The 10,953-nt window shown below is 45.5% G+C and overlaps 1 protein-coding gene across 1 annotated transcript; it reads right to left on the bottom strand.

The window, feature by feature from the left end:
- Positions 1-425: 425 nt before the first annotated feature.
- Positions 426-10,708, bottom strand: PGP (phosphoglycolate phosphatase). Its single transcript, XM_086940477.1, has 3 exons — positions 9,734-10,708; positions 4,420-6,246; positions 426-4,142 (listed from the first exon to the last, which is right to left on the bottom strand). The coding sequence occupies exons 1-2, from the start codon at positions 10,329-10,331 to the stop codon at positions 5,921-5,923; spliced, it is 924 nt and encodes a 307-aa protein (XP_086796603.1). The 5' UTR covers positions 10,332-10,708; the 3' UTR covers positions 426-4,142; positions 4,420-5,920.
- Between the last annotated feature and the right edge of the window lie 245 nt (positions 10,709-10,953).

The following is a 10,953-nucleotide window of genomic DNA, read 5'->3' as shown; positions in this document are numbered from 1 at the left end:
AAGGCCTGTGGTCAGCGGGTAGCCTGCCAGAGATTGGCACGGCTGGCTGATTAGTGAAATACTCACCATTAGTAGGTAGGCCATTGTTTGTGTGTCCAAGGAAGTACCCTGTTTTTTTTGTTTATGTACAAAACATATGTATGCATTATTTATTCTTTGTCAACCTTAATAACCATGCTTTTGCTATGTTTTCGCCAAGCGTTTGACCAGGGTGAAAATATAGGGCGAGTACACAGATTGCCCAAGAACATAGACTTTTTTCTGTAGTAAAACCAAACAAAAGTCAATCCTTAAAATAACACCCATTGCAGAGCATCTTGTACTTTCTGACTCGAAATCTGGACACACTTGTCCATGTGCAAACAATGGAAAACTGTACGTACAACTTTGCAACAAGCACCACCAATGTAAACTATACAAAGAAACCATGTAAACAGTTTAATAATCTCTATAAAAGTTTTGGTAATATTTAAACCTTGGAGCTTTCGGAGTGGTTTAGATCATAGGTTATCTTTTATGTTTCCTAAAAAACAGAACCATCTACAGTACGGTGCATGGTTGAAATTTGAGCCTTACTTAGTTCTAAACATACATGAGCCAATTAAAAGCAAACAAAGTAGGAAACGAAATGGGACATGAGAAGAGCTGCAACATGGAGGCAGGCCACAGAAGCAAACCACAGCTTAATTTCCAGGTTGAGGCCCGTCTGAAGGACTGCGCGCCCACCCCCATCAACTCTGATTGGGCTATCGGCTGTTGTTCCCTGAAACAACAGGAAAGTGTCAGGGAAAGGTAGCAAAAGATACAATAGAAATTGAATTAAATACAAAAACAAATTCATGGGAGGTGGGACTAAAAAAAAAAATAGGAGTGCTGCGGTAAATTTAAAGGCCAGGGCTGAGGATTCCACTGTAGAGTACCCACCAGTTGCATGCTTCCGAGAGATCCCTGTGGTGAGCAGTCCTAGAACCGTGCTAAACTAACCCTCATAGACACACCAGGTTTTTAACTATTTTCAATAGTGGAACTTCAGCAAGCAGTATTAGTGCATTTTTCAAGGAACTAGAACAAAGTACAAAAGCTATTTGAACAGATTGTGGAACAGCCAAGCAAGAAAGCCACGTAAGGTATAAAGGGCGGATCTACGCACTTCGGCGGAATAGGTTAATTCAGATGTAGGTATGAGGTGCGTCTTTAGCAGCTTCTCCAGGGTTATGAGAATGGGCAGAGTTCTTACCAGGGAGGGCAAAAAGCTTTAGAAGGTGGTTGAGGTTCCAGTGGAAGATCACTTTATGGCTGAAATGTCTTCAATTTCAGGGTAAATATCGATGGAAACACTATTCTCCTGAGTCCCATTGTCCCGGATACCTTTTGAAACCAATCATTAATAAATACTGCAGTCGGCGTGCACGTTCGGGGGAAGGCATTTATTTGCTGATTGTCATTGGGGTCTAGGGTGACATCTAGCCTGCCCTCTAACAAGACAGAAGTGTAGGGCATTTTTAGTCCTGACAAAATGCATGGAAAATGGTGCAACTGCACACAAATTGCAAGGTGTTTAATCTTGCTGCCAATATAATTTTCCTGCATGAGCCTCCTAGTGCATCCATCCAGAAGCCCTGGGTCATAAATAGAAACATTTTGCAAACTGCATTAGAACCGGTTAGCTGCAGAAAACGCTTTGTTTTCTCTTTTTGAAGTATTTACATCCTACCGAAGTTGGAATAATATTAAGGGCTTAATGCACTTCCAAATGCACTAATAAACGTAATTTTCTGAAACAGTCACCAAGGATGAAAACGCTACAAGTTTTGTCCAATTTTACTCACAGAATTTACACAAAAATGCACGAGCTGCCACTACATGTGCCCACAAGTAATCCTGCCAATGCAGCAAAGCACTCGCCTGCCGAAGAGTACAAAGGCATTTTACAGTTTCCTTTCTCCACTCCTGCCATGCTAACTACATATTTGCCTACAGTACAAAGAGGGCCAGATGTACGACCCTTCTAATTTGCGAGTCGCAAATTGTGTCATTTTGCGACTCACAATTTGTGACTTGCAAATTGGAATTTACAACAGTGTCTCTGACCAAGACTCCATCCCAGCAATTGAAGGCTCTACCTTGGAAATGGAAGATTCTGCCTCAGCTCATGGAACGCTCTGGCTCAGAGAGCGAGAGTGTATGTCTCAGCAAACCATTGCAAACTGAGGGACCATAGCGCGCGTCAGAGAGAGCAATGGCACTGTCTCGGGTAGCAAAAGTTCTGTCCCAAGAAGAAAAGACTACATCACTTGGAATGAAGGCCATTCGGAAATGAAGGCAAATCTAATTAAAAGAAAGCGCCATCTCTAGGAAAGAACATTATGTCCCTTGGAGTGTAGGCTTCATGTTGCAGAATGAAGGACCCATCTCAGAGAACAGAATTTTGCTCATTTCAATGAAAACCCCAAATAAGCGGACGAAAGCCTCATGCCCACAACTGGAGGCCCAACCACTCATCAGGCAAAAATGTCTCCTCAGAAGAAGTCAAGATCACTTTGGTAGCAAACAAAGATTCTGCTCTTGGACATGACATTTTAGAACCTAGGCTCCTTCAACAAAGGATGTGCCCACCCCAGAATGGTTTCCCTGGCACAAGTTGGCACGCATATGAAGACCAGAATGGGAGACCTGGAGCTCACAAGCAATTGGTAACCACTTTCTAATCCATCCCCAACAAACTTTCTTCCTGCGTTATGCAGTGAAAGAGCTGCGACAAACCCCGCCACTTCTAGGACAAACAAAAACACACTAACGCTGTACCTGTAAACAATCTACTTTGAAACAATGCAAAAGTGCGGAGGTTAGGGCACAGTAGAAAAAAGGTAATGACCTTATTTTGGGATGATGCAAAGGAGACCAAACATGACTGTGATTGAAAAGGTAACGTAAAACCCCAAACCGCATAATGTAGCAGGACTGACCCCCCCCCACACACACACAAACCTATAATGTGGGAGGTTTCTACATTTGTTTGACTTTCCCTTTCTTAAAGAGACAGACAAGAAAAGCAGAGATTAGAGTGACCACCCCCCCCCCCCCCCAATAAAATGTGACATTTATGTCCATTGATGCAACTGGTTTGAATTGTAATCTAGCAAAGCAGTCCGGGGATTCCTGTGTGTCGACTGCAGCCCTCACTTGATGAAAGTGCGCCACATTAATAATTAAAGGCTGGAAGACTTCTCTTTCCAAGAAGCCTGAAAGCGAGAGAGGGCCGACCTGCATATTCCACCAGTAGCCGCGTTAAAGCCCTAAACTAATGACAGGATCCATATGACATACAATTGGGGATCTAAAGTTGAATCTTATTCCAGCCACACCTCTACAAACCTACTCATGAATGTGGTCCTTCCAGTCACACCTCAGTGATTCTGCAGTCAACCAGTGACCTATCACCAACACCTCTGTACGGTTATAGTCAGAGAGGATCTGTCACAACAACACTATACCTCCGCTGATTGACAAGATCATTCCAGCCACACCTCTGTGGTTCTATAGCCCGACACAACATAACCATACCAGTCGAGCTGCAGCATCAGCCAAGATATTTCATTCACATCTCTTGAGAGAGACAGTGTGACATGGCGACTCCCGCCACATCTCTCGGGCACTATGAAACACCATCTGCACTGCCAGCCACACAGCATCTGTAAGAAACGCCTACGTGATGCAACAGTCAGTAGCTTGTAACCCACTTCCTTAGAGCCACAGGTGGACGGTATTGGTCGCCACACCTTCTTGGGGCTACAGTCAGACAGGGTCTTTTAAGCACATCTCTGTAGTTCTATATTCGGACAAGATCTTTCAGTCACACTTTTATCAGAAAGGATCCTTTAGTTAAAGCAGTGTAGTGCTGCATTCAAACAGCGGCTTTTAGCACTCTACCATGTAGCTTCAGTCCTTCTTTTACTAGACCAGGGTTCTCCAAGGTAGGCTCTGGAGGGCTGGATCCATGCCAGATTTTTAAGATATCCACATTTAGACAAATTTAGTTGAGCATAAAATCTGGCATGGATCTGGCTCTCCAGGACTGACATTGGAGAACCCTGCTCTAGTCAAACAGGGCCGGTTATCACAACTCTTTGCAGTGCTATACACTATTAACCCCTCCCATGCTTGTGACGGAACCGCTCCGTCACAAGCCACGGGTGAGCTGTGCTTGTGACGGAACGGTTCCGTCACGGCCTGCTCGCCGCGCCTGCGTGGCGCTGATTTTGCGCCTGCGCTGACGCTTTGATGGGCGGGCGGGTTCGTGACGGAACCGTTCCGTCACAAGCACAGCTCGCCCGCGAGCCGTGACGGAGCGGTTCCGTCACTAGTATGGAGCCGCCGCGCGGGTGCCCCACCCCCTTAGCGCTGCGGCGGAATAGCCACCGCAGCGAAGGGGTTAAAGGGGATCGATTAGACACACCTCTGTAGTGCTGCGATTGATCAGGGTATTGAAAACTACGCTGTTTGTGGTACTGTAGATGTGTGCCTGAGTGATCCTGTCCACCTGTTTCACTAGTCAGACATGATCTTTCAGACACACATGTGTACTGCTACCATTGAATATGATCTGCTAGACGAAAATCTACATATTTGAATAGGCTCTTTAGATCTCATGCGTACAGTGCTAGTGTCAGACAGCATCTTTTAAACACCCCTACTGGTGTACAGATGAAGGAGAATGTCAGGGCCTTGCTGCCTCTTGGTCTATGGTCTTAGACAGAATAGGTTTAGCCAGACCACAGTTATTCTGCAGTGAGACGTAGACCCCTGGTTTGCGCCAGATAGGGCGACCACCTCACTCCAGGTCACTATAGACAGACACTGTCTCTACGCCTAACTGTATACCTACAAATTATTTTTTAATGAGTTCAATGGAAGAAAAATAAGACTACTAAACTCAGAATGATTTAGGCTGTCACTCAAGAGTCCAGGACTTAAAAAAGTGTCTGCACTGACATGGAGAGTGGGAGGTTGTCGCACTAGCCACAGAATAAAGGCAGCCACTGCATGCAATCTCTAGACATTCTCTAAAAAGCAAGACTGTGTTATCTAACTGCGGGGTATCGCCTCTATTTCCTTTAACATAAGCAGGTCAGCAAATAGAACGCCTCCATTGATGTCCCATCTGCCTTGGCTACTTCTGTCGTCACATGGGTAAACTTGAACCAAATGCCCTACTAGGAATTAACTCTTATAGCTTCTGATCTCCTTGAATGTAATGCGGTGTCATGCCCTGGATCATGAGGCTTGGAGGGAGTTTGCTTTTCCCCCACCGGGGTAACAAGCTGTTCATTCGGAGTCCCACTGCGAAGGGAAGGGAGACCATCAGCCCAAGAAGCTGGAAGACGAGTACCGACAAAGCCCGGCCCTGGTGAACAGTTGAAAGCCTAGCGCATTGATTTGTTGCATCTAGACAGTCTGTGCATTGCTTCAACAGGAGATTGTGTTCAATATTGGAGAAGCAGGTCTGTGGGCCCAAGTTATATAACGCTGACTTATGACCTCTGACCTAGCAGATGAAAGTTCTTGAACACTCTCCAGGAAATGGCGATGACTTGGGGGATATCCTATGTATCTCAACCCCATCGGTCTAGACCTCAACAGGACAGCAAAAGGGGGCAACAGGGTCTTCTTGTGGACTCAGTGCAAATAATTTGAAAAGTTCTAACCAAATTACTCATGTTGAAAATGGAGGTGACGTGGTCACATTTACAACACTGTCTAACTTGGGTTACTTAAGGGAAATGGGGTCACATTGTACAGTGTTGAGATACCCTGCCTCCTGGCATCACTCCTTAAGGAAATATTCTGATGTCAAACAATATTATTTGATACTGTTTGAGAATCTAGTGCAGGAATTCCCACAGCCTTCATCTTCTTTCTCTCAGCCCTGGAGAGCTGGTAGCAGGTCTGCGATGCTGTCCACGTAGTAATCTGGGACCATGCCTTGCCTGGAGGGGCATCCGCTGCTCTGGCTGGCCTGCGCATCCTCCAGAGTGGAGAACCCCGTCAGGGTCAGGATGGTTCGGAGGCCACAGTTGGTGCCCATGAGGATGTCGGTGTCGAGCCGGTCTCCGACCATGACTGTTCGAGCCGGGTTGATGGTGTATTCGCTGGCCACACAGTCCAGGATGAAGCGGGTGGGCTTGCCAATGATCTGGGCCTGGCGGTGAGCTGCTGTCTCCACGGCTCTTACCAGACATCCAGTGCCTGAAACAGAATGAACAAGCATGAGGTACAACACAAAGAATCTCGAGCCTCTAATCCTCATTTCCATTATAACCACAATTCAATCTCCTATGAGTTAGAAGTGGTTTGACAATAGCAGACTATAATGAAGAAAATTGGAAACTCCAACGTTTTAAAGGTGTGTGATCCAGTGAGAAACACCAAAGATAAGACAAATTCAGCAAAAAATGCCATGTGTCATAAACCAAAACAAACCTTGTGTAAACAAACGAAAAACTAACAATTGAAGAAATAATTACCAATTCCAATAAATAATTGTGGTTTGAGCTAAAAATATATTATATGTTAAAAGATATTGCTCGGCCTTATATGAAAAAAAAAGTGAATCTTTATGAAGGAGTGAGATTCACCTGGATAAATCAACCAAAATAGAATCACTAGTGAAAAAATAATAAAAGAAAAAAAACAATCACAAATCAGTCACAATAGAAACAATCTAAAGCTCAGATACCAGGGTTAGAAAACTCATTGACACAAGGGTATTACTTTATCAGGAGACTTGAAACGACTACTGCACTCGGCCAGACCGGGTGCTGGTGATGAGGGAAGTCGGCATTCATGTTTAAATATAGGATGCGTCAGCGCAGGCTACAAACAGCTAAAAAGCGGGTGCCGAGACGGGTCCCTATCGCACTCTCCATTTTTGCACTTCGCATCAAAGTGAACGATTTGTCCTGTTCCGTGACTTGTGGCTCTGGATAACCCCAATGTGTCCATATGAGTATTCTGATACTTGACTGTTTGTTTTGCAATGTAAATAGGTGATGTACCGAATTCCCTGTTTAAAACCAAATAAGGAGGCTGAGTGATGAAGCAAGAGAGTAGGACCTGAGCCAACCCACAATTGGCACCCTCCCCCCAACGTCCCCCGCTCCCTGGGGCCTCCTCTGTGGAGGTGGGGGAGGTATGCATCCTTTTACCTGGAATACAAACAGAATGTTGCCCCCTTCCCCGCGACAGTCCAGGAAGAGATTCTAAAATGTGCTTCGAGTTCAATCCCACCGTCTGAGAGACCTAGAGTAGAATGGGCTCTCCCTCTAGGGTCAGGGTCTGAATACAAATACAAATCCAGTTGGGTAATCCAGCTACTGCAGGCCAGAGCTCTAAATTACCCCCAAAAGAGCCTGTTGCCTTAGGACATAGCTAAAACTAGCTAACAGAATGGGGAGTATGTTACCCTTGTTGGCCAGGAGAAGTCCTATGAAAGCTATGACCGGGGGTGGGGGGGGTCTCAAGTGATGGTGGATGAGCAGCCACTGACCTGTTGCTGACTGATTATTACACACTGCAAGGGCTGCTGTCTGCAAAGTGAGGGATTGGAGCTGCCTGGCATAACAAGAGGTGGCAAATATGCATTCACGCCATGTTTTAGGGCGCCAACGACTTGTATGTATTCAATGATGTTTGTTTTAGGTCATGTGGGGCGCCGCAGACATTCTGTCTACTCAGAATTTCTATTTTCATTTACTTAGGCCTGAGGGATACTGTGTTGATCGTGCTGTTTTTTGCATTTGCAATGCAATAGGTCTCGCATTTGCGAGAGTTGGAGCTATTGGCATTGTAAATGACAATGCCTTTTATTTATCTGTTTTAGAAACAACACATAAATAAAAGGTATTGCCATTTACAATGCCAATAGCTCAAACTCTCGTAAATGCGAGACCTATTGCATTGCAAATGCTAGTCTCTGTGTGAGGGATCCCTAATCTAAGATTTATTTCTTTTCTATACTCTTTTTTTTCCTGCGCTCCTCTCTGGATGTGGTCTGCTCCAGGGAGGCGCTGCGGCCCTATGATGAAGCATGCCACTCATTGAGTGGGTGAGGGCAGTATTTACACCCCTGAGAGATTCCCAAATTGGGTTATAATTTTCTCTTTTCTTTTGCCTAACTTTTTCTCTCCTCTTTCATAAGTTATGGGGTATTCCGTTTTCCTCCCCTTTTTTAAAGGCAAAGAAATTATTTTTTGAACTAGGATGGGACTAGCTGGCCCAAGCCCTAGAGGGTATTACATATAAACAAACAAATATTGAGTTATTATCCCTATTTTCTAGTCCTTCTCGTGTAGTGACTAGCATTACTGCTAGAGAGTATCACACATAAATATGACAGCCATATTGGATAGGAACGCAACCGCGTTCTCATTGACAAATCATGGAATGTAGAATACAACTTGTATAGCGCATTGTCAGTTTATACACTGATATTATTGCATCACTACCCCTACTGTTTGATTTATAAATATAGCTTTGTTTATGATTTAATCTATTGGTGTGCTGTCTTATATTTGATTTTTTTCCCACTGGCTTTATTCCCACTTGCCTGTGAATTACTTATTTTGTTTCTAGATGCTACTAATTGAGCCTCCTAAATATAATTGAATATAGTGTACCTGGGCTTAAATGTTGCCCTTGTCTGCAGTTTACCATTCTGGTGTTGGATACCCTAGCTCACAAGGGGTTTTTGAATTGCACTTTATTTTTTTTTAATTAAGAGCAAGACTGACCACATTTTACACCTGACACGGGATGACTTCAGAGTTCTGCACATACCTCTCCCCAGAAACTCTATCAATGTGTTTGTGGGGTTCCCGTACAAGTGCGCCTCAAAGTCATATCTGTAACTTAAAGACAGCTGTACATCTCCTTGGCACCCACTTCACTTTGTTCACTACCCTGGGATTTTCACTAAAAAACGGCATGTGCTTTGTTTACTTGCCCAGAGCCAATCAGACTAAAGTGCTGGATTACAAACCAAATAGCACAAACCTTCAAATTTTGCCAGTAAAAGACATAGATCATGTAAGAAAACAAGACAACTTATCTGCTCAAAGCCGCATTTAAAAGAGGCAGACTCTTTCTGGCTCATGCCCTTTATTTATTCTGAATGTTCTTTTATGGAGCCTTTTAACTAGGATGTATGCAGCTGCTTAGAGACTGCATTAAAAGTCTATGCATAATGTGAGCCTCCGTGTCGTTAATGAAATCCAGATCCTCTAGTCATGGTAATAGGAGAACCGCAATTACAAACTTTTGGGGGAAAAGAACTCTAGGTAATTCAAACAGGGTGTCAGAGACAAAAAAGACAGTTTAGCTCAGTGGGAATAGTATGCACTATAGACAGCTCGATGAAATGAAGACTGGACAAATTATACAGCCGCTGGCCACTCAGCCGCTGACCTCCTTTCAATAAAATGAGTGCAGTGAGTTCAAAACCTTGACTGATTAGTTCATAAAACATTGCTAGCTAAGTGTTATAATCACTATCGCTCAGTCCTGCTCTTAAACCTAGAGTTGCCAGACACTGCGAGTGGCAAAAAACACTACTTTTCCAGGTGAACTTTTCTTTATTTAACTAAACAGTGCATTCTGGGAGTTGTAGTCCGATCCTATTCACATGCATGAACACACCTGGGGAGTTCTGGCAAACCTTCCCAGGCCCTGTCCTTACCTGGTATGGCTCTCCCCCCTTCCAGTGGGAGCCGGGTGTCCGTGTTGGTGGCCAGGAAGAGGCAGGTGGGGTCCAGCAGGTAGGCCAGCGCCTTGGTCAGTTTCATGTAGCTGAAGTGCTCGTCGAAGCCCACCACCACGGCCCTCACCTCGGGGTCGCGGCTCACCCCAGCCCAGTCGCCCATTCCGCCGCTGACAGGGTCCGGTCCAGGCCCCAGGTATGGGATGCCCTGGGCATCAAACTCCTGGCTGAGGGCCTTGCCTCCGATCAGGTACACCTTGCCGTCCAGCTGTGTGATCTTGCGCAGGTAAACCGCCGTGCAGAAGGCGGTGCCGAAGACCTCTTCCTTACGGACACTGAAGCCCATCCTGGCCAGCTTCTCGGCGTACATCTGCCGGGTCTTGGTGCTGTTGTTGGTGATGAAGAAGACCTGCTTGCCCGCCCTCTTCAGGCCATTGATGACTTCGGGGGCCCCCGGGATCACCTGGTCCCCGCGCCAGATCACCCCGTCGCAGTCAAACAGCACTGTGTCCACCGTGTCCAACAGGAGGTTCTTGGCCTCCGCCCCTGCCAGCCGCAGACACTTGGAAGAGGACATGCTCGGTGGAGTCGGGAAAATATACTAAGTTCGTATTGTAGCGCTCCAAACCAGCATTTAACAGTTTCTGGGCGCTAGTAAATTTAGTAGTAAATGGGGCTGATGTACAAGAAAAGAAAAATGATTTGACCAGGATCTCAGAACTTGGTCTAATGAGGAAGCTAAGATTAGAACTCGAGTTTTTTGGTTCTTCAGAGACTTACCCCGTTTTACTATGGAAAATGTATCAACCGCACCCCGCAAGCCAGAGCAGTGACCCCTCTCTACAAAGACATTATGTTGAAACCTGTCTTAAGTTTCACCCAAAAAGCAAATATGACATAAATGGGAAACAGTCCTAACTACCCTCCTTGTGCTGACGCTGCCACACACCCTCCAATCCCGAGTATGAATGACAGTCGCTTCTTCTGCTGCGACAGTTTTGTGCAACCTAGCTTGCCACAAAGGCCTCCTGTGATTGGTTGGTTGGCCAAGAGGAAGGTCGTGATTGGCGATGACTGCCTGCAAGCATGTTCACCAGCACCGGCTTGCTGACCTTTTCTGCTTTCACTGTCAAAGCGTGAACGGTGCTGCTTAAAGTGCCAGCGCAGCATTTCACAACCCCTGCAGATGCACCGGGCAG

The sequence above is a fragment of the Lissotriton vulgaris genome, chromosome 10 (assembly GCF_964263255.1).
Source record: "Lissotriton vulgaris chromosome 10, aLisVul1.2, whole genome shotgun sequence".
In the NCBI taxonomy this organism is placed as follows: domain Eukaryota; kingdom Metazoa; phylum Chordata; class Amphibia; order Caudata; family Salamandridae; genus Lissotriton; species Lissotriton vulgaris.
The sequence above is the reverse complement of the archived record's forward strand: the minus strand, read 5'-3'. Positions and strand labels throughout refer to the sequence as shown.

Coding starts and splice junctions, on each gene's coding strand:
- PGP (XM_086940477.1), bottom strand. CDS start 10,331: ATGTCCTCTTCCAAGTGTCTGCGGCTGGCAGGGGCGGAGGCCAAGAAC. Junction 6,247..9,733: donor AGGGGGGAGAGCCATACCAG/GTAAGGACAGGG, acceptor ATTCTGTTTCAG/GCACTGGATGTCTGGTAAGA.